A 24,409-nucleotide genomic window follows, 5' to 3' on the forward strand; every position below is an offset into this window, starting at 1 on the left:
ATCTTTTTCAGATGTTATCACATTTTACTCACATGATGTCACAATGTGCAATTTCCTGGGTAGACATCTGGGTGGGATGTTAGTCTATCACAGTGCACCAAGCACACTCACACTGATTCAGACATAAGTCTGGATGTAATTCCTTCACACATACAGACACCGACACTCATTAAGATATGCACCTTTTTTTAAATAATAAATCAATTAAATAAAAACCTTGTTCTTAGATGTGCTTCATTTACCCAAAATAAAAAATCTTTAATATTGATAGGTAAATATTTTAATGTACACTACAACACAGTGGATAGATAGATAGATAGATAGATAGATAGATAGATAGATAGATAGATAGATAGATAGATAGATTAATCAATCAATCAATCAATCAAAGAGAACGAGTTTAGTCAAAGGATACACTCTGGGTATTAATGTAGTTTTACAAAGCTCATGTCGGTAATCACAATCAGAATCTGCATAAGGAACAGGGATTAGTGATATCACTGGGTTGAGTGTTACTAATCACCTGCCTGTGGATGCCCCCTTTGGCGTGTATCCTATTCTCTGAGCTCAAACTCAGCTGAATGCCTGGATTCTGTTCACACAGCGGCAGCGCAGAGTGAGACACACACTCAGAGACACACTTAGAGACATGACGGTGTGAATGAGTGGGGGGGGAGTAAAAGAGAGAACGCTGTACTAGGAAAAAGTAATAGCAGGTTTTCTTTTTCATCTCGTTGGCGTTAGGTTGAAGGGGGGAAAGAGTGCGAGATTACACCATATCCGGGCGAAAGTGAGTAAGAGTGAAAAGAAAAAGGGAGCGTACCCTGTCATTTCTCGAAGCCGCTGGCCAAACTCCTCAGCCCGGTTCAAGCTGTTTCTCCGACTGCGCAGTTCCTCGATCGACTCGGCAGATTTTGGTCGCCTGTTCGCACACTGCAGAGGTGTACACTTCTCTACAAAAGGTGTGCATTTGGCCAGGTTTTAGTTCAGAGTAAACCGGGACTCCAGTTTGATTTGGAGTAACTTCAGTTTTTTGAAGAGGTCTCGATGGTCTGCTTTTCATGCAGAAAGCACGTGCACTAAATTGACAAGTCTCTTGATTGCATGCCCGCGCGCAGAGGATCCGATCTGTCTGGAGTTTGAAATCGCGCGCGCGGAGGAAAAAAAAAAAAAGGCAAAAACTTCTGTCTTTTTTCGCAAACGGCCGTGCGTCGAGAGCAAGCCTCCTGAGGGACGATGTTGCGGCTGTTCGTGGCTTGGAGCACGCTCGTGGCTCTGTGCGTGATGGTGGAGGGAGCGCGCGGCGGCGGGTACGGCATGAGCATGTTCGCCGCGCAGTCCTCCCCGCCCGACCCGTGCTACGACGAGAACGGCAACCCGCGACGCTGCATCCCGGACTTCGTGAACGCGGCATTCGGCAAGGACGTGCGCGCGTCCAGCACGTGCGGCACTCCGGCGGCGCGCTACTGCGTGGTGAGCGAGAAGGGCGACGAGAGGACGCGCGACTGCCACACGTGCGACGCGACCGACCCGAAGAAGGCGCATCCGGCCGCGTACCTCACCGACCTCAACAACCCGCACAACCTGACGTGCTGGCAGTCCGAGAGCTACGTGCAGCACCCGCAGAACGTCACCCTCACGCTCTCGCTGGGCAAAAAGTTCGAGGTGACCTACGTGAGCCTGCAGTTCTGCTCTCCGCGGCCCGAGTCCATGGCCATCTACAAGTCGATGGACTACGGCAAGACATGGACGCCTTTCCAGTTCTACTCGACGCAGTGCAAAAAGATGTACAACCGACCGAGTCGCGCGGCCATCACCAAGCAGAACGAGCAGGAGGCGATCTGCACCGACTCGCACACGGACATGCAGCCGCTCGCGGGCGGCCTCATCGCGTTCAGCACTCTGGACGGCAGGCCGTCGGCGCACGACTTTGATAACTCTCCCGTGCTGCAGGACTGGGTCACGGCCACTGATATCAAGGTGACGTTCAGCCGCTTGCACACGTTCGGCGACGAGAACGAGGACGACTCGGAGCTCGCCAGGGACTCGTACTTCTACTCGGTGTCTGATCTGCAGGTGGGGGGCCGCTGCAAGTGTAACGGACACGCGTCGAAGTGCGTGCGCGACCGCGACGGCAACCTGGTGTGCGAGTGCAAACATAACACTGCGGGACCCGAGTGCGACAGGTGCAAACCCTTCCACTATGACCGGCCGTGGCAGCGCGCGACAGCCAGGGAGGCCAACGAGTGCGTCCGTAAGTTCACCTCAGTCTTATCACGGATTTTTTTTTTTTTTTTTTTTTTTAAAGGTTATCCTAATTTATTGGCCTTATAATTAAAAAAAAAAAAAACTGAAAAAAGATATAGCACTGCGCATAAACAAACGTGTCAAACCTTCTCACGTTCTTGTAGGGGATCATTTAGGTCCAAATAAAACGTCTAACAAGGCAGCAGCATTCACTCAGGGAAAGGCACTAAATGTGTTGATCAAACAAAAATAACATCAAATAGCCCCACTAAGTTTGTGTTAAAGATATTTCTTATAATATATATAAATATGTATAAACCTCTATACAGTGTTTTTTACTGTTGTCTAAGAACTAATGATGTCTAAGAAACTGACCTGCCATTGTGTGCATTAGACACCAATACAGTGTGTAAATAAAGTCTAGATTCATTTGCAAAAAATACAGCAAGTGCTAAAATCAACCGCCTCTGACATCGCAACATTTGTGTATCCAGTGAATACAAAACTATTTACCTTTCTTAATGTATCGGAATTAATCATTTATATATAATATTAAACATAGACCTAATTCCATCCTTTAGTGCAACAATTGTTCTGGGATGGAACTACTGATAGTTAAGCAATTAAAAAAAAAAGTTGAGCGGTGTTAGGTCTGGTTCTGGTTTAAAAAGAAAAAAAGAAAAATATTAAATTTCATATAAGGTAAAATGCCTGTGGATGCAGATTTTGGGCAGTCTATTTATGTTTCAGGTACAAAGTAAATAATAGTGAATTACACATTTTTCTTGCTAGATGATAGAATGATAGACCAATTATAGATCTATACATGATGGAAAATAAATCTTGCATGAAATTTAATAATATATGTAAAGCTGAATAATTAATCGCTGCCGAGCCTCTACATTTGATATTGCCATTATCCTGCTGTTATTGTTGGCCCACACAGTTTTAAAATACTAAGTGACACAAAGGTGGCCATTAAACACAGGACGTTTTTACCTCTCCAGCCCTGTCAGCTGCTGTAACACCGTAAGTTTAGTCTGCACTGTTTCTTAAGGAAGGAAACCTTCACAACAGAGGTTTTAACATCGACTCATGCATAGCATGTTATTCCATGGCAGGTGTCTTTATCAGATCGAAGATGAGATTATATCAGCTTTGTTGACATTTTTGGCATGCAAGGAATAAACTGCTACTTTCCGCCAAATAAATTACACAGGGCAGGGGCTGTGTTTCCTGATCAGATCTGAGATTCTTCTGATCAAATGTACAACATTGTAAGCAAGGGAGTGAAATACACTGTTAGTAGATCTACTATTGTGTGCTGATGAAAGATTTGGGATTCTGGCAAACTACGTAACTGACAAGTTTCACTACTGGCAAGTTATGTTGCTGACAGCAATACTGAGCAAGTTGTTCTCAGGTCAGGTCTGAGAATTTTTACATGAACCGAAACCTGTATCTGTTTTTTTTAGCCATCAGTCTCTGAACTTTTCCAACTTTACCTTGTCACCATTTGGATCTACAATGTATTTTTGGTCATGTGCCATGTAGAATCAGGTTTGCTATCACAGATGATCTTGTAACTTTGTGTGTGTGTGAGAGAGAGAGAGAGAGAGAGAGAGTGTGAGAATAAGGCCCATCTGGAAGACTAAACGCTGCTGCTACAGTCCAGTGATTAGATATAAAGGAGAGAATAGGTTCCTGCTCTGCATTGGAGGAAAATGCGTCAGTATCTCTCAACAAGAGAGCTGCAGGTATGAGCGTGAGGATAACAAAGTAAGATTCCCGTGAGCTGGCATATGGGGGCACCTTTATTTGCAGAACTGTGTGGTGACCAACATTCCAGTCTGCTTTTTGCACGCAATGTTTTGGATTCTGATACCGTGGATTGGTCCAGTACAGGTAGTTTTGGGACATAGCGCAAAAGGAATCTTATTATATGTATAAAAGTTAATTCCCAAATAGTCATACTCATCTTGCTTTTGGAGATTTGTAGGTTTGGGAAAGAACATACTTGACGCAATATGTTTCTATGGGACCTATAAACCCATAAAAATGTATCAAGGATACAGCTTACTCAAAACATACAGTGTGTGTTCTCATCTCACAGACTGTCTTTCCTTGATCAGTAAGAAAAAAAAACAAAAACACTTGTATTTTTAGTCATATGAACAATAAAATGTAGTGTGCTTGGTTTTTAGGGTTTATAGGTTTTTATCTCACAGCACTCTTGAATTGTTAAATTTGATTTGTCAGAAGGTGTTGATTAATTTTCCCTTAGCTAGCTGTAATTCAAACTTGGATTACATTAATGTGCCTGGTCGAATATCTTTTGGTTCTATATCAAACAAGTCGTTACGCTCTACCCGACTCTCTCATACATTTTTTCCCACTATGCCCTGTAGTGCTATATTCCTTACATAAACTATAATTGGAATTTTTGAACCATACCTATGCCATCTATTATGATTATTATTAACTTTATAACTTAAAGATTTTTTCCCCCTGTAACCATACCCTAATTGATATCCATGATGAAATCGACCTTTTTTGACTCCATTCTGTGTGTCGTTATGGTTAATATTATAGTCTCAGCACTCAATAAAGCAAATACCACCAGCATAGTTCACCATCTTTTAGACATGTTTGTATGCTTCTGAGCCAGAGACAGGTCATTCAGTGTCTGTATACACACTATCAGTGCCAGAACGAGGGATGATCAGCCAGCGGCGTCACACACATGCCTGGCTCGACCTGCGTGCTATGTTAGCCCACCACCCCGGCGTGAATAGTACTGCAGGCGCCTTTTTGCCTGATAAATTTGTCCCTCGGTCTTTCACTAAGGAAAATAATTTATCCCATACAGAGACCATATCTGTCAGCCTCCATGCGAGATCAGAGAGGAGGAAAATAGCAATAATATGTCACAAAATAAGCTTGAGCTTTTCTGAGCCTATTCTCTCACAAGGCTTTGATAATAATAATTTGAAAAAAATGTTATGAAGTCTTTGCCTGAGCATCCTTATCGTCATGTTTATTTGAGAGGACGTTTGGTTACCATCAACTTAAACAGAAGTCTTTCTCCGTGTGCAAAAACATGTCCACAGCACGCGGTGGAGTTTTGAAGGGCCCGTGATTGTATCAGTAGCAAATTGGCTTTTCTCCCAGTCAAACCAGTATTGTGCTCAGTGCAGAGCCCTAAAAATAGACACCAGGCATGGTGGTCTTCATTTTGTGTTTTTTAACCATTGTAAACTCTTAATTGGCGTTAATCCACAGTTGTTTTGCTTGTAGACTGTGGTTTTGCGAAGTACACCACTGGTTTGAAAAAGATAAATAAAAAAAAGAAAAAAGTTATATTTATATAATAGAAAAAGATTACTTTTGGAGGAATAGAAACGAATTATTTTTCAGGCTTTCCTAAACTGCTGTTTGTGTGTATGTAATCTAAACCAGTGCGCTTACAGTATTTTATTGAAGTAACTGAAACATGAGGGGTTTCTACTAAATCTAGAGCGGCCCGTTGGGAATTGCGGGTCTGCGGAGCATCTGTGGGCTCCATCGTGCTGATATTGGATCACGAGGCGGCCGAAAGAATTTTGTAAAAAGATGACATCAGGACCACGTGGATGTGAAGCTCTCCAGCATTGCAGCCTTCTACTGCCAGGCATTAAATTTAGTGCAGTCCTTTGTGTGTTTTGGTGTGTATTTACATGTGGACAGTAAGCTATCAGTATTAAATTTACAGATGTTCTGGCAACAGCATATTCACAAACCTCATGCATTACAACGGCAAATCTTTCCGTTTCAAATTTTATGTCGCAGTCACAACGAACGCAACTAGACTGAAAGTTCGTTTCGCAAAGATCTCCAGTGGAAGTGTATTTTCTGCCCCGACAGCGTGGCTCGAAAAAAAATCTTTCAGCATTGCACAAAAACAGGAAATGAAATTTAGCAAATTGACATAAAAATGCCTCCCTGTCATCCTTGAACGCTGTCTCGACATGAAAAGAAAATGGGCCCGTATGAAACGGGGGGAAAAAATCACAAAAATGAAAACAAACATATAGCACAGAGAGAAAAAGGGAGGCAGGAGGAATGAGAGAGAGAGAGAAAGAGAGAGAGAGAGTCAAACGTTTTTAATCGGAAGCAGGTGGCTTTCTGGTCAGCTTTTTGGGGAGTAAATTCTGACACAGATTTGGCGATTCTTGGCCACATGGAAATTTAGACACCTACTAATACCCAATCAGGCCTTCACTGCCAGCAAAGACTGCTCACTGACTTCCTGGCAGAGGGGCTCGGGGTGAGTGATCCAGCCACTGGAGAACATGAGCACATTAGCAGGCTAAGGGAGAAAACATGTACTCAGCGTTTGGGGTATTGAGAGCTTGAATGCCTGAGACAGCTATAATACTGCAAGCTGACACTTAAATATACAAGACAGCTACAAGGTTTTCAGCTGGGACCTTTTTTCTTTTTGTTTCTATTTTGTTGCAAGTTGGGCACTGAATAAAGTGCTTTGGATGGTGTTTTTTTATATTAGCATTCCAAAAAATTGAATAAAATGTAGAAAGAAAAAAAAAAAGAATAGGCACAATTTCTAAGCAAACCACAAGTATTGTTTTAGGATTTTACATCCCCATAATATTGATTTAGACAGAGCTTTTTACCATTGCTTAGCTCGGAGCCTGAAAACACACATAAGGAGGGGAAAAATAAATGCAAAAGAGATGTATTTCGGGATTTCCAAATCTAAACCCAGGTGGAACTGAGAGTCCTCTGGGCAAAGAGCTGCGTGTTTTTGCGATTTTGTTTTGCTGAGCTCATAATTCAACACAGACACGACGTACAAGCCAAACGGCTTCGCTGCGTCTTCGGGAGCAATCCTGCTTTTCTTAAGCGCAGTCCAGAGGGACGATCCATGCCCTTCCGGAGACACGTGCGAGGCTTAGACCTTTATGTACGAAGTTGCTTATCTGGCTTATACCAGTGTTCAATCTGTGTTTTGTTTTGTGTGTGAGATTGCTGTGCTTTTCAGGAACTTTATCACTGTGGCAGCACATTGAACAGGTTCTTCTAATGAAACAGTAATGCTTCGCTTGTCTGATGTCAGATGGCTATTTCGATAAGCGTGTTGTATCTTGGGTCGTTGAACATAATAAAATCGTACCAGCACAAAACGTGCTGGCAAAAAGTGTGAGCATGGCACGCCTTCAGGCTGGTTGTGTGAAGACGGATTGAATAACAAGCACGAGGGAAATGGCAGCCAGTCATGAATGTCTGGTGGTCTGGGAAAACCCGTCAAATGTGAGTGTGGGTATCTGTGTTTGTGTGTGTGTGTGGCTGAGTTCTTGAAAACAGCTAAAAGTGATGAAAAATCATTTTCTTAAGTTTGTCTGTCAATAATACAGTATACTGTAGAGTCCCTGTTTTTAGAGAACATGAATATATAATATTACATAATACAGTATAATATATAATACTCAGAATATATATTTCCGTTCAGAATTCTTAGTAATAGAATATTTAATTTCAAATATTGATTTAAAATTTTTTAAATGCAACCATTAAGCTTAAAATATAAATCCTGCCAGTATTTTTCCTCTTGATCGAATATTCAATCAAATATTGGCACGTGGATCTATACATGAAAATTGAAAGACCTCCTGAGATTATTATTTCACACACTTTCAGTGGTATACATGGAATTAATTGCTAAAGACAACCATAAGACAACAGCATTAAAGTGAAAAAAAGCTGTGTGTGTGTGGTAAGTAAGTTTATGTGAGAAGATAGTAAAATGAAAGAGATGATTCATGCTCACTTCTATGCTTAGACATTTATGTACTGTATCTGGTGCTGTTTCTGTGTGTGTGTATGTGTGTGTTAGTGACAGTCGTATGGCTGCTGATAGGACCACCCTGCGTGAGTGTGGGTTTGTGTGCCTTTTAGTGCAAAAGGAAGATTGGAAAATGATTAATGGTTAAGTGGGCTGCCATATTTCATGCACGCACATGCACAACCACACACACACACACATACACATGCACATGCTTGAACACACACACACACACACACACACATGCACATGCTTGAACACACACATACTGTAGTGCACACTTCATCACTCTCCTCAACACCACGGACCTCTTGCTGGGTCTCATGCTGTGTTCCCAATCGCTTATGCCAGAGACGATACACACACATACACAGTATACAGTATATACACACACACACGTGTTTTTTTTTTTTGTTTGTTTTTTAACATTCATGCTATCAGCGCAAGGGTATCAGGTCTTGTGATAGCTAAACACAAGATTAGCAGGTGGACAAAGAAGATTCTAAGCTAAGATCCAAGCTGAACTTACTAAAACAGCACTCGAGGACCATAAGGAATTTATAAATACAGGCCTGTGTGCAGTAAATGCAGAGAATAAACTGTCAAATGCCATTTGAATGGTGGTGGCTGATCCAGAGAGGCAGGTGTGGTGGAGCTGAAGATTTACAAATGTTAGCCTTTTATAATGTTTACAGTATAAATTCACAACTCCTTACATATTGACTGAGCAACTATTGGAACATTTTATTTTCTATTAAACTGATTTGACTACCACACACCATTTAGCTCAATAGGATTATTATTGTTCTGTTCCTAATGGTCTAAAGCACACTTACAGGACCATTGGGACAGGAATCACGCTGCCCTACACCCATACTTTATGCAAGCTTTGTTTATTGGTGGGAAGGGACAGGAGGCTGATTTATATACGATTTCCTTTAATTTCTATAAAACATGAATTTAAACAAGCTGTCAATGTGAACACAGACTTTTTTTTTTTTTTTGTCCATAGTTGTTGGTCCTTTATCTGGTTAGAAAAGTTGTGATTAAGGATGCACACCCTTGTAACTAGACTGACCAAAATCTACATTCATGATCTGTATTAAAATGGAAAGTATATGCATATTTTTTTAATAAATAATGAGTTATCTATGCATGATCACTGTAAAACAGTACTCAGGGTCGTTAAGTAATATGTTTAATATAAAACCAAAATCTGTTTTTGCATATAATTCTATTATATTTCTAAACCTCTCCTGCATTAAGCTACATCATTCAGCCATTACCACTTATTAACAGTCTTTCATTTATAACTACTAGCATGTGGAATTAACATCCTGTACATTGCTAAGTAACGTTGTCAGCTCTGATAATCATCCGTACACAATAGATCTATTTGCTCTTGAAATTTATTTCTCACTAGTGGAGTACAGTGAAAGAGACGGTACATGTTATCATCTTGAGAATTTATTCATTCCTGGTGCGATCCTGGGAGATCAGTAAAGCGTGAGCAGTGCGTCCAGTGGGTGTTCCTGCACATCTCTATTTACTGACAGTTTTACTGGCTGTGGAGGAGATGATTAAGAGACAGTGACTCTTCCATGCATCATAGAATGTAAATCCTGTCCCATATCGGAATTTTCTCCTTTAGATGGAAACATTTGGTCAAAGGTTATTTCAGCTTGTATATGCACACTGTTATAAAAAAGGGTTCTTTAAGGGTTCATGGGATAATTAATGGTTCTCTGCCTTAAAAAGGGAAAGGGTTCTACTTTTTCTGATTGGCAGACGTTGTTATAGGGTCCGACTTTTTTTTTTGAGCGGATATAGAAGTCGGTTTACAGCAGTGTTACAGCAGTTCCATTTACACCCAAACTACCCATTTATACTTTTACTACAAGTGGAAAGAGAGGAAAATAGTTTTTCCAACATAGAGGTTTATAGCCTTGGCTCGATTTTGTTGAACAATAAAAAAAAAAACATTGTTTTTCAGCGCCTGTCATATTTCTTCCATATTTCACAGTAGATGCGCTGGCATCTGCAAATAAAAGAATTCCAAAAAGAAGAGAGTTATAATCGTATATAAAATCAATACTATTTACCTAAAAGACATTATTGATATTATTTACATTATATACTATTAGTAATAAATAATTCAACTCCTTATAATACAAGCTATAATGGGTAAATATTAAGACTTCAAGTGAAGATTATTTGCCTACTTAGCATGCTTACTTTGCATATTATTTCTTACATATACTGTAGTGTGCACATCCTGTACAGTATGAACAAGGGCCTAACTGATCTGTAACTGCTCTTCCAAATGCAAGTGTTACACTGGCTCAACAAGTAGCATTGCCACCTCGCCACACATTTGGCTACACTAAATTGGCCATAGGTGTGAATGAGTGTGAGAATGCATGTGTGATATACTGCTGTTCCATCTACAGTGTATTCCAGCCTTACACTCAGTCAACTGCTCCCAGTAACGGCTTCAGCTCTGACCAGGATAAAGGTCTTACTGAGGATGAATGAATAATTAATCTTCCCAATGCGACAAAACACGAGCGTCTGAGACTGATTAAGAGATTATTCCCTAATCTCTTGTTATATTTTTTTGAATGAAGATTTACTGAAAAATCAATCACTATCTCATAACTAATTAGTCTAGCAGAAAGCCAAGGACTACTTGATGGATTTGATTTGGGAGAGAAAAACAGTAAGACAGACTGAGAGGAGGTCCATGAGGAATAGAGAGAGAACGTAACTTTGTCCCCATAAGGTCTGTAAATATTACTGTAGAAGCAGGGGATCCATTCATCTCTTGGAGGCAATGTGGCTAGGAGAAAATGACATGTATGGTGAGTGTGTGTGTGTGTGTGTGCATGCACTTGTGTAAGACTTAATATTGTTAGACTCCTCAAGTCATCAAGAGGGCTACAAAGATTTCTCAGTCAAAGTCATGGTGTCATTTATCAATGAAAATGTTTCATGCACTAAAAAGTAAAAAAAAAGAAATATATTATTAAATATTCAGCTTCCAGGAAATTAGTATCATTATACATTACCATGTTAAGCATTTTACACAGTACAGGGGTAGGAACTGGGGAACTTCAGTAAGTACCGTAGTAGAACTATGGTGTGAGTCACAAACTCAGCAGGTATTAAATATAGTAGTGTTATCGTACTATATACAGTACTGTACCATATTCGATTTATAAGTGGAATAATATAGTACAGGCAGTACCATTTTATTGTAGGTCATTTTAAAAGGTTAAACATAAGCTACGGTATTTAATTAATGTTACATAGTATATAAATAGTATACCATACTACTTAAACATTATACATTACCATTGTAGTACATAAACATGTTTTGCATATTTTTGACAATATCCTAGTACGTGTTCCAGAGTACCATACTACTGTTAGGTTAGGACCATGTCCAAAACTATAGTACATGTACTGTTGTTCCGAAATATGTACCATGATAGAACCATGTACAGTACAATAGTGTGATACATGTTCTATATCAGCAATTAAGTACTATGGTTAATATTCAGAAATACAGTGGTACTACTGTATGTATCATAAAATACTGCTGGAATCAGACTACTATGATCCCTATTCCATGGTAAGAATTTCTTATGAGATAAATTATAGCCTTAATATGCAAGAATACCTATTAAAGTTTAGTCGGCTCAAACAAACAAACAAAAAGTCTTGTGTGAAATGAAAATGTTAAACTTTCTCTAGATGTGGAACCCAGTCCTTTAAAAAAAAATCTGGAACCCTTTGGCCATAATCCATCAGAGGTCTCATTTATTCAGATAAAACGTATTCACCCATTTAATTCACCTGAATTATTTAAAGAATATTGCAATGCTATTTGATACTATAATTAGCTAATGATGAGCAAATCAGTTCTATTTCAAAACATTTTTGTTTATTAAAATTTGGCTGTGGTATAGACTCTTTTGATATACTGTATGTACATCAGGTGTGTTAAAAGTCTAATCACTGGTTGTGTGTACTGACTAAGGGATTAGTTAGCTAAAGGGTGTTTACAGGCACAGTTTTGGCCTTCCACAGGAAGTTCTCACCCTCTTCCTGTCTTGCCCAGCTGCTGAAAGCCACCTAGCTACAAGGGTGTTTGGGGATGTTATGGGAGGTATGTGGCAAAAAAGCAAAAAAATAACACGTATATAGAGTTATATACAATAGTCTTCTTCATTTCTTTAGACATGTTCTCCTACCATACTTTCATCTGTGCACTCTTTTATTCAACAATCAGTCATTTTTTTAATTTGGCGTAAAAATGACTTACATTTCTTTTGAAACTTCAGAGAAAACTTGCTCTCCTCCTCGCTGTTGCAGAGAAGATTCATATCACAAGGAGGGATTTTGCTCAGTTATATATGACATTCCTGTGACAGGCTTGGCGAAAAGGTACAATAAAGACGCCACACTGAGGATGGATGGTCACCCGGTGTTAGTAATTTACAGCTCGGCCGCTTCCTGCTACACTCCCAGTCCGCTTTGGGCTAGACTGCAGTCGGCGCGTGTGGCACATCAGCAGGGAAATGCTGGAACTTAGCCCGCTGTCAATCCTCCATGCTGAGCCTCAGACAAACACCTCCAGCCAGAGTAAGTGTTTACTTACCGCTATCCCAGTGAACATGCTGGAGACCCTGTGGAATTTCAGGTACTTTAGAATAGCTCCTGAAGCTAAAACCGTTCAGAGCTACGTAGCTGTAAAGTCATGTCACAGCTTTCTTGCCATAATACCGCTCAGGATTAAATAACATATACACATTCACTGGCTACAGAAAGCGATACCCCTGGTCTTTTATGCAGTTATACATTCGGGTAATCACGCGTCAGAAACAGATCAGGAACCTTAGTTAATGTTCACATCGAACACATCCACTAAGTGGCAATTCTGTGGGTGGAAATGCCCTTGTTGATGAGAGAGGTCAGGGGAAATTGCCAGACTAGTCTGAGCTGACAGGAAGGCTATGGTAACTCAAACAATCACTCTTTACGATCACAGTGAGCAGGAAAGCAAATCTTTAGTCAGATGGGCATTGTGTTACAGTACTGTCAGCCCAGAACGGGAACTTGAGGCTAGAATGGGCACAGACTCACCGAAGCTGGACAGGTGAGGGTTGGAAAAACATAACCTGGTCTTTTTCCAGACGTTAACTTCCATTATATATGCAAGGTGACAAGATTTAAGACGGAATGCAGAAGTGCAAGGTTAAAAGTTCTGTCAGTATTCAACAATAATTTTAATCCAGAACTAGAACAAGAAAATGTGTTTTTGAACGAAACCCCTCACTGACAGTACAATTTAGTCTCAGATTAGTCTTATCCGGAGATGGAGAACGAGGCTTTTCTAAGGTAACTCATAAGCCAAAATGAAGTGCAAAATTAAAACACTAGCCCAAGAAAATAACTCTGTGGCATGTCATCCAGGTCTATCTTCCAGCCCTTACTGGTCCAATGTGGTTCTTAATTGAATTGCCTCTAGCTTAACTCTGCCAATAAAAGCAAACGGCTCAGGTTAACCTCTAAATTCCCACTAGCTCCTAATATCCAGAAGAAACTCACACTTCATTCCAAAGTGTAGCTGAAGCATGTAAGGCCCTCTGCACCAAACCAGTCCCCGCAACCACCCAAGTCAAATTCACGCCTAGTAAACCTTACCAAAGAAGCCCTCCCCAGCTGCAAAGGTCACGTTCCAATAAAGCAGCATCAATGAGGCTTCTTACTGCCCTTCAGGGATTGTAAATCTCCTCCAGAATGAGAGAACGGGGCTGTAGGTGTCATGGGCTGATGACACCTGCAGCAGGGACGAGTCAGTCCACCACCACGTCCACTAGCCCCCAGTATGCCTCTATAATGCGTCACTTATGGCGTAGGCGTAAGACCAACAGAGGGAAATTCCTATTTACAGATCATTGGACGGCTGATTTCTGAACATCGTGATGTAGTTTGGTTTTAGAAAAATGGAGCTGATGGGCCACACATCTGCAAACTGGCCTGTCAAAGGACTGATTTACTCTGGGCCGGAGAGAAGCAGGAATGCAGGCTGGGAAAGGAAGAGCTTACACTGTGCCCCTGCACTCCTCCTCAAGTCCGGATCTTATTTATGACCTGTCTATTCATGCCAAATCCTGAATCTAAAACGTCTTAGGTCATTTAAATAATGTGTGATTTTGCAGCAGTTTTTTTTTATCTTACAGTGTATTGATCACATCTGCTTCCACGGTCTGGACTGACAGTTGAAATATCATTTGTTCTAAGCAACAAATGTAGAATTTTTTTTAGCATTACAGTACAATCAGCTTAGATGTTTTCTTTCTAAGAATTTTGACTTATCTAAAACCCTTTTGTATCTGAGCCTTTGATTCCTGTGCCAAGGTTGCTGTAAACATTCCATGAATAAAACAAAAATTTAAATTAAAGGAATTTATACACAGTTAGGAACACCGGATTTTCAAGAGACTGTTATATAAGTAATAGTAAAAAGAAATAGTTGGAACCTCCTTTTGCTCAGGAAAACATGCTGTTGTAGGGTTCTTCATAAAATATTTTACGGTTTTACCAGAGGGGCGTGCTAAAGAACCTATTTCTAAAGTTAACTTAATTTTTAACATATTTGCAGAACATTTTTAGATATCTAGACCAGGGGATTTTGGCTCATGGTCCTTGGATTATGGATGTTGCCATAGTTTTTGCCAAAGCTTTCAAGTTTTTTGTGATCTGAATTCAATTCAATTTATTAATTTTTTTTTATTATTTATATAGTGCTTTTAAGAATGGCCATTGTTGAAAAGTGTTTTTTTTTTTTTTTTTTTTTTTTTACAAAATCAAAATAAGTTATGGAAATGTGATAAAAAGTGTATGTATGTATAAAATCAAGAAGGCCTGGAGAAAGCAAAGTACCCCACATATTTCAATGCATTTGTGTAACAAGTATAACTTTTTTTTTTTAACCAACAGAAAATGTAATGGCAGGTCTTTTTAACACACAACCGGTTTTGTTTATTATGGTAACTCAAATTTGAAATATTTAAAAATTTATAATATTCACCATCCCATATAGGCAACAGGTAGGATAGAGCAAATAGTTTTCACTATAGATATTTTTTTTAATATCTTGTTACATAACATCATACCACAGAACAAACGCTATGTGCTTAAAAAACCAATAATGTATAAATAAACAGGGAACAAATACAGAGCTTTTGGAGAAGTTGCAGAAAATAACACAGACTCTAAACTCAATGAGGCATTAAACTGTCTCTTTGGGCCATTCTCAAAATTTAAATGGCATGACAAATGAAGTAGTGAGTAGTGTTATTAAACCTACTATTACCTCTGACGATGGGTTTCCAGGCACCGAATTTTTTCGTTAATGCTCTCTTAAAAATGCAACTTAATCAGGTTTCTGTTTTTGATTTACAGTTATTCTTCAAGTAAGGCCGAACAAGCTGAGGATAAAATGCTCTAACCTGCGCAAATACATCTAGATGAGCTCATCAGAGAGAAAAATCATGGTGATTAACACCAGCATTGTGTTACTTTCCCGAGGCAAGGGTTTGAAAGATTAATTTTGTTTATGTATCCAATGAAATGTTGAGAAATGAATATACAACTGTGATCCTAGGATAATCCCCCCTGAACCATGTGCAAAAAGTAAGCAAAAGGATAAGAAGTTCCACTTGCCCGCACATGTCCAGGAATGACACTTTTACAACAATTTTTGTACGAAACAGGGAAAAAAAAAAAATCTCCAGGTAGTCTTCCCCCACCCCTGTCTTTGGGCGAATCTCAGTCTGGTTTCCGAGTAATTGTATTTGTTGAGACATTGCATCTCACTTTCTCCAGGCAACTGTGGCGTTTACGAGCGGTTACTCACACAAAAGCAGGGAGGTCTGATTGCTCAGCTAATTGGTGTCGGCAAGAGATCACAGAGCGGGCCTCATAAAATCCCATGCCCCTCTACCCCATTACATCACGGCACACTGGATCAGGCGAGCAACAAACCTCTCTTTGCTGGTTTCAGAAAGAAATTTAAGTTGTAGCAGCACAAAACTTTAGCATCTTAAGGACTTTTTTGCTGCAAAGCTTCGTCTCCTGTGCAGTGTTCCCCCATCAAAATAAACCCAAACAGATCTCTTTATCTTCTTGTTGCTAAAACATTCAGCTAGAGATGCTTTCTTGCTTATTAACCTCTCTTATCTTTTAATCTTTAATCCTATCTCCCAGCACTAAATGCACTCCGGTTAGTGGTGGACAGGTATTAAAAGCGACTAGAAGTCAGATTAGAGATAGATTATTTAACCTTTGAAGGGAACGCTACTGCAATTTATCCCCAAAGGCGATAGGAGGAATACCTCGTGTTAGCTACACTAAAGAGATTCACAGCTTTGCTCTTATCCCTGTCACCTTTAGGGAGTTTTCACAACACGCTGAAACAGAGCAACCACACTGGAAGATTAGTGAAATATCTACATCATAATGAGGGTGTTGATGAATTTATGCAACCAAGATTAGCTGTCAGGTGCAAAAACGTTGAAACATGACTAATTAAGGAGCCAGGACCAGAAATAGAGAATAAGGATTTTTGGTGAAAATTATTATAAACAAAATGTAAAATCCACGCGTTAAATCTCAATTTAAAATCTGTGACCTTAATTTTAAGCCTAATCCAGCAGACCCTAGATTTAACACCGGAATAACCAACGAAATAACATCATGTTACGCAATAGCAGATAAAGGACAACTACAAGATTTTCAAACTCTGAAAGTAAAATTCACCCTGGAAAAGCAAGACTCCTATAGGTTTTTATGATTACATCATCAAGTTGGTGAAGTTAGGGTTAGCAGCAAGTCACCCAGAGTCAAATTGAAGTATTATATAAAATCTCATTTCACAGACTTTGTCAAAATCAATGGGAAAAGAAAAGATAGAGATTTCAAATGAGACTAAAAGTTTAACTGTTGTGGTCTTCAGTGGACATGCACTAACACACACACACACCTGGTGAGAATTTGGTTGGAAGTGCTTAATTAGATTCTTTATTACCCCAAAGCAGAAAGTACAGTTCACAGGGGAAGACTCACACTGCTGGAGTCTCACTGTGAGTAACTGATGGGAAGGTCGGCAGTTCGAGCCCCAGCTCCGTCTGGTTGCCGCTGTTGGGCCCTTGAGCAAGGCCCTTAACCCTGTCTGCTCCAAGGGTGCCGTATAATGGCTGACCCTGTGCTCTGACCTACTTAAAAAAAAAAAAAAAAAAGCTGTGGTATACGAAGAATAAAAAAATTTAACTGTGCAGTAATGTATATGTAAGGAATAAAGCCTGGACGTATATTCCCAGTAATAAAAAATGTCTGGTTAGAGATGTGCAAAACATTAGAAAGTATAAAGGATGCAAATATTACCTTCCATTTTTGTATTTTTTGTTTTGTCTAGGGAAGGTTGACTTTTACTTTGGACACTCCCATGTATTTCTTTATTTGTAGTGCTGACATGTGCTTCAAAAAAGAAAGAAAAGAAAAGAAAACACTAGGCACTGGCTGTTCCCTGACCCCACACAAGAGAGGAATGTTTTAAATGTTTTAAAAAGGATAATGAATATGCAAGGTTTCCAAGTCATGCAGTTTTGTAACCAGTAAACGGTTTCAGTTATCAACAAGATTTAAAAAAATGTAAATAAATAAATAAATAAAAATGAAAAACCACCATTATTGAGTTAGAGTACTGAGTGATTCAGCCTAACGAGGCATTTAATTAGCAACACTTTCTGGCTAAGTGTCATCTTGTGATCAAGTTCTAAGTTCACTCACCTGCGTATCAACAGGACCTGTATGTACTGTAGTAATGTTACAGTTGAACATAATGGAAATAAAACAATCTGCATCGGAAAACACTGTAACATTCTGCTTCGAGAGTGATCCCTCCAGTATGACTCGAGTAAACAGAAGAAAAAAAAAATCCCTGCATCTATCACTACCATGTTCCCTTCATCTATAATTGTTTCATAAAATGCCAAGGTGATTCTGTGCCAAAGGCATGTCTATGAAACAAAGAAATCGAATAAATCAGTCTACTCACAACTAGCCAATATGTTTCTTTTTACAATTGCCATCAAAAGCATTCCAGAAAGTTGTAAAGAAAATTAATTGTGTTGATGTCACCCTGCCCAAGCTGTTGTTGTAATTCCCTCTGCCAAAGAAGCAGCAGCTGCTTTTTGAAATGTGTTGACAGTGTCTGGGGGAAAAAAAGAGAGAATCTGAATATTTTACAAATTTTACATCGATACTGTTTGTTTTAGTCTTTTTTATACTTACTCTCAAGGACGTTATTTTAATTGTTATTAAATGTCTCTCCATGGGAAAAAAATAAATAAAAAGGCTGTACAAGGATACATATCATGACATACTACTTAAAATAGAATAATTGTTGCCCGTGTGCATCCCTAAGTACCAGAAAGTGTTGATGATTTAATGCATGCTCTCAGAATTTAAATAGATGTCTCACCCACATAGTACTCTTGAGTTACATTATGCAAGTCATACAAGTGCTTTGTGTGGGCTTCGGAATAAATGTTCCTAATAAAGTTCTACTTCTATCATTTATTTATTTATTTTTTTAACTGCCCTTCAGACGTACCGAGTTTTTCAGTTTAACTTGTCTGCACACCGGCGCTTGTGTTTTCCTCAGGATCCTGATACAAAACCTGTTGACAGCCTGCAACACTCATGCAATTTTCCATGTTCTCATTCAAGCAGGGAAATTCGGAGATGTCCCCCAGACAGGGACACTCAGACAGGGCTAGACAAGATCTCACCTGCACACACTCACCCAACCAGACATAGCACAGTCTCACCCAAACCCCACCCTCTCCTTTAACCAAACTCCAAATACAAAAGGAGATTTGTGGCATTAAAACTGCTTACAGTAAGCACAACCGTGTAGCTGAAAAAAAAAAAACTGATAAAAGCAAACAGATTTTGAAATCGCAATGCGATTAAGCATTGCGACAGAGTGAAAGTGTGCTCCAGGATGCGGAGAGAGTGTTTCTGACACAAGTGTTAATCCGGCGACGATTGAAATGTCAGTCTCTCACATCATAGTGTGTCAAGAAGATGAGCGTTTTGTTTAACTTGGCACTCACCACACGACCATAATGGGCCAACGGTAATTACGGACTTCAGGCAGTGAGAGGTTAATTGATCTGGGATAAACAGCTATTTGGGAGGAATGCCTTTCTTTGCCCAAACTTTTGGAAGGAGACTTTCGTCTGTCTGTGGCTGAATCAGGGAACACCTGTAGATATAGCCGGATCCAGGTACAGTAATAAATATTTACCTTAATTTGTCAGACACTTTTATCTAAGTGACTTGCATCCAAGCCAGTATCTACTCCCATCATATCCCAAATCCCATAATAGACTTGATGGTAACACGTGCTTTAGACACACGTGCTTTCGAGCAGTGATGTCTGGGAACCAGGTGTTTATGAGGAATGGCCAAGGGCTCTGTAATTATTAATTTTTTTATTTAGTTGCAGAGATGGAACCCACAACCCAATAATAACGTACAACTTAATAACTTATAGTTATTAATGGATTGAATTAGTAGGTTTAAATCACGCTGTACCTGACAAAACAAGCAGGGCTATTAATAATGTCAACTTTGGGTATGCGTTGCCGTGTCAGTGGAAAGTTTAGGGAAGAAAATATTTATGGCCCCAATAAGCAGCTAGAATATTATTGAATTTAATTAGTTTGTGAAATAAAATTGTCCTGGCTAACATCTGGATTTTTTTTATTTCTTTTACATTTAAAGTCCAAAATTCTAAGAACTCCTAAATCCCAACAATACAACAGCCATCTACAGAGAGAAATCCTAGAAAGCAAAACAGTCCATGCTCTTGGTTTAGGCGGGATGACAATCTCTCTCTCCTGTCAATCATAGTGGACGTCTGTGAATTAATGGATGTGTGAAACAGAGCTGATAGTGTTTTCCTCTGCCTTCATGCAGCAGTTCAAAAAGATGCAGTTGGCTGACACTGTATGTCACTGTAGAGGAAGCACATGTTAACCTTCACCTCCCCTGGTTGGTAGCTGATGTGGGATCCAGGACAGGTGACTGAATTGGAAAGGAAACTGGATATGGGTGGAATACAAGATATTTATAGCAGAATACTGTATATATGAACACTACGGCTGTTATAAGAGCTAGACACATTTGTTATATGGAGCAGAACTACAAATGTTACTCCTGTATGTTAATAATGTTAATTGATATCTAGATATACAGTAGATACAACTTTATTGTCATTGTATAGTACAGGTACTCAACAAAATGCAGTTTACTAATTATCAATGTGTGGAACTTTGAAGGGAGGGAACAGAAGAAGAATACTGGAAAGTGTGTAGTGTTTTATCTGTGTTGGTTTGTTATACTGCATACTATTTTCCTTATTTTCAGCATCTGAAGTGCTTTAACACTGTAAGCTGGTACGGGGTAAAGCCCAGCATTGTTGCTGTAGTTGATCCATGAGATAATGATAACTTAGATGAGCAGTTTTGTATTCTATGAGGCCCAATCTGATCTTCCTACGGTTGGTTAAGTCAGGCTAGTTACTGATTATCACCAGGGCTAAATCTGAAAATAATGCAAAAGTGGGCATAATTTTTAGATGAACTGACATAGGTTGTTCAAAACTCTTCCTCTATATAAAGGTACTATTCAACATGGTCTCCATCACAAGCAGTACACTTGCGCCATCATTGAACCCAGTTGTTGAATCCTCTTTGAAAATCCCCTTTGTCACAGATGGTCTCCCACTGTGTGTTTTGTCTTCAATGCTGGTTTCCCGTTCTTTAAACTTCTTCATTCATCATTGCACATTGCTCTTGTTAATAGTGTCATCTTCGTAAATATTCTGTAGCACCGTGGGAGACCATCAACTGTGACAAAGGGGATTTTCAAATAGGCTTTCAATGGGTTCAGTGATGGTGCAAATGCATGGCTTATGTCGAGTAGTACTGTTGTATAGAGTTACTCTACCAACCTGTGTAGTTTAAACAACGTATATCAGTCAATATTAAAATTATTTTTAAAAAATCTGCCTTACTTTTAGCTTGTAACTTGTAAATAATTACAAGTTTTCTTAAAAAAGTGGCAATAAAAGTAAAACTAAAATAATTTTACATTATAAACACAGTCCATCTGATTTTATATCATGTCAAAAAGAACGCAGGACAGTGGTGGGGTAATGGTTAGCACTGTGGTCTTGCACCTTCAGGGTCTGTGTTTGATTCTCATCTGAAACTCTGTGTGCATGGAGTTTGCATGTTCTCCCTGTGCTTGGTGGGTTTCCTTTGGGTACTTCAGTTTCCTTCCACAGTCCAAAGATATGCAAATTAGGCTAATCAGCGTTACTAAATTGCATGTGAATGAGTGTGTAAGTGTGGGTGTACAGGTGTGTGTGTGCCCTGCTATGGATTGGCATCCCATCCAGGGTGTACCCTGCCTCTCCTGGGATAGGCTCCAGGCCCCCTGCAACCCTGTATACAGGATGAAGTGGTATAGACGATGAGTGAGTGACGGATTGACAGTTTGTATATATATATATATATTAGTATTGGGTCGTTCATGAATGATTTGTTCTTCTTGAACGAGTCTTTAACATGACTCGCAAAGTCCCTGTAGGTTATGTAAAATCAGTCACGTGACTCTCATAGACTCTATGCAGTTCATTACACATGAAACAGAATTGAGCGGTTCTTCTCTAGTCCTTCCATTTGTTCGTTTTTTTTGTTACGTGACTTCCATATACAATATGCAGCGGGATATATTTAAAATAATGAATGACTTAGACTAGAAGACTTATGAGAAGAACTACTCAATTCTGTTTAGTGTGTAATGCATAGCGTCTATAGGAGTCACGTGACAAATTAACGAATGATTTGGACCAGAAGATATGAGAGATAAGCTGCTTTGTTTGTGTGTGTGTATGTGTGTGTGTGTATATATACTTTACCATTTACTCATGAATGAAATTAGTACTAATAGATAATTTGATTGCACTTAATTGAAAAGTTAAAAATAGAATAAAGCTTTAATAGTGCTCTTAATAAATAGAATAATAGCACATATAGTGGATATAGTGAAAATAGGATCATAAAAAAACTCAAAGCAAAAACAGAGATTTGTCTGTGTTGCCTGAAGCTGTAAACATGAGCATTTTACTCATGTTAAAAATGATTGACAATGTTGAACATATTGACCATGAAGTTGATGTAAAAAATCACGATAAAGCAGAATTTGCATGTTAGACTTCCGGCACGTAATTCAATTTTAGTCAACAGCAGGAACGGAAACGCAAAAAAAAAAAACCCTTAAACACACCATGGCATAGCAGTCAAAGCATTTTGACCTGGATATTTTACTGAAACCCGAGTGAAAACATCCGCCGTCTCTGCCCCTGTGGTCATCCAGGGTTCTGTGACTCGAATCATTTCTGGCCTGTTGCTCTAAATAAGGCTTATCGGAGTAGCAGCTTATCGGTGCTAAAGGACAGTTAGCTGGAGATAGACAGCATTGCAGTGTGGTAGAGATAGCACAGTCCTCATTAAAAGAGGCTCTGGCCAGCTGCTATGATAATGCTTTAATACTCACTGTTTCAGTATTCACACACGCTCAAATTAGATTTTAAAACGGTTTATGGCTAACAGTAAATAAGAGAGAAAATTTAGCGTGTCATGTAATCAAGAAGCCGCAAAGCCTTTCGTTCATGAACACTTTCCCATGTTGGAAGAATTAAAGGTACAGCTCTACTCATGAGTGTTACAGTACAAAGTACTGACACGAAAGCCTCCTTACAAAAATGGCAAAAAAATAAATAAATAATAATAATAATCACAGAAACTTATGTCCTGTTAATAAAAGAGCATGTTTTTAATCGGTTTGGAGCAAGTGGCGTGCCAAGCAAATAAGTTGTTACTACAGAAACAATAGCATATAGAACAAAACCGCCCAGATCCGGATCGGGCTTTCGGCAGTGTCTTGGTGTAATGCGTTTTTAGAATAGCGGTGGTAAATTTACACCAACTCTTAAGACCCGCTTCAGCTTTCTTATATTCAAAGTGTTGTAAAAACAAAGGCAGCACTTTACTCTAAAGTACAATTGCTTTGGAACACAGTGAGCCATTTTCTCATTTGCACAAAAAAGACTGAGAGTGGAAATGAATGGTGTCTGATATCAGAGGGCGAGACAAAGAGCGTAAGATAAAAGCCTGGATTTTGTATACTGTGGACGTGCTGAGTGGTCCAAGTGCTCGAGGTGTGTGCGGATAAAAAACTTGACAGCTGCCTCACACCTTCTTCCTGTAGGCGTGTGTGTGTGTGTGTGTGTGCGTCTACGTTTTTATGCTCGTGTAATGACCCCCATGCAGCCAGTAACTGCTGCCTGCCTTCTGAAGCAGGTGTGAGCTGGACCAGGGCAATGCGTATTATATGGGCTGAACAGTGTGTTTTTGTGGCATGTAGCGTTTTAGTCTATCGCTTCCATCTTGGAGCAGTAACCTCAAAGCCAAAGCCACAGATGGAGAGGTTAAAAGAGAATGAGCCGTGATGAGGGCCTTTCTCCTCCGCACCTGCACGCACACGAGTTGGTTCTGCTGCGTGAAAGACAGCCTCATAAATAATCACTGAAGCAGAACTACAAAAACGTGGAATTCCTTTCTGCAGAAACATAGTCATTCTGTTTCCCTTCGGAAAATGTTTCATATTATTGGTGATCTGCCCAAGCCCAAAACAGTTATCCGTAACATAATCTGAAAGATTACACAGCCTTGTATCATACCGTGATTACATTTCAAGGCTTTCGAATGAATTTCCATTTAAGGGCCATGCGCTGAATTATAAAACTGGCCATATTTCCATCTGATGAATGCTTTCCTAGTAGAACACATGCTCAGTGTCTGTTCGCCATACGCCACGTTTCACTCCACTTTTTTTTTTGAGGGAAAATATGAAGCTCAAACATTTCTCCACTTTACTACTATTCTTCCATTAAAAAAAAATCTCACTAATCTGATTGCATCACAGCACATGCCCTTTAGTTATAAATAGACAGTAGGAATATTAAAAAAATTATAATAAAACATGTATACCAAGTATATTCACCATATGATATATTTTCTTGGGTAATATTCATTAAGCATGTGCTATATGTAGCAATGATTTACTAGCTTACAGGAATATGGTTTTACTCAAAGGATATCAAAAACTTTA

At 39.4% G+C, this 24,409-nt stretch overlaps 1 protein-coding gene across 1 annotated transcript in view; it reads left to right on the plus strand.

Moving 5' to 3' along the window:
- Nucleotides 1-445: 445 nt before the first annotated feature.
- ntn1b (netrin 1b) overlaps nucleotides 446-24,409 on the plus strand; it is a 46,198-nt gene continuing 22,234 nt past the window's right edge. Inside the window, exon 1 of the mRNA XM_053514150.1 lies at nucleotides 446-2,254. Coding sequence (XP_053370125.1) covers nucleotides 1,237-2,254 — 1,018 coding nt within the window. The 5' untranslated portion in view covers nucleotides 446-1,236. The remainder of the gene's footprint in view (nucleotides 2,255-24,409) is intronic.

The sequence above is a fragment of the Clarias gariepinus genome, chromosome 16 (genome assembly GCF_024256425.1).
Source record: "Clarias gariepinus isolate MV-2021 ecotype Netherlands chromosome 16, CGAR_prim_01v2, whole genome shotgun sequence".
NCBI classification, from domain to species: domain Eukaryota; kingdom Metazoa; phylum Chordata; class Actinopteri; order Siluriformes; family Clariidae; genus Clarias; species Clarias gariepinus.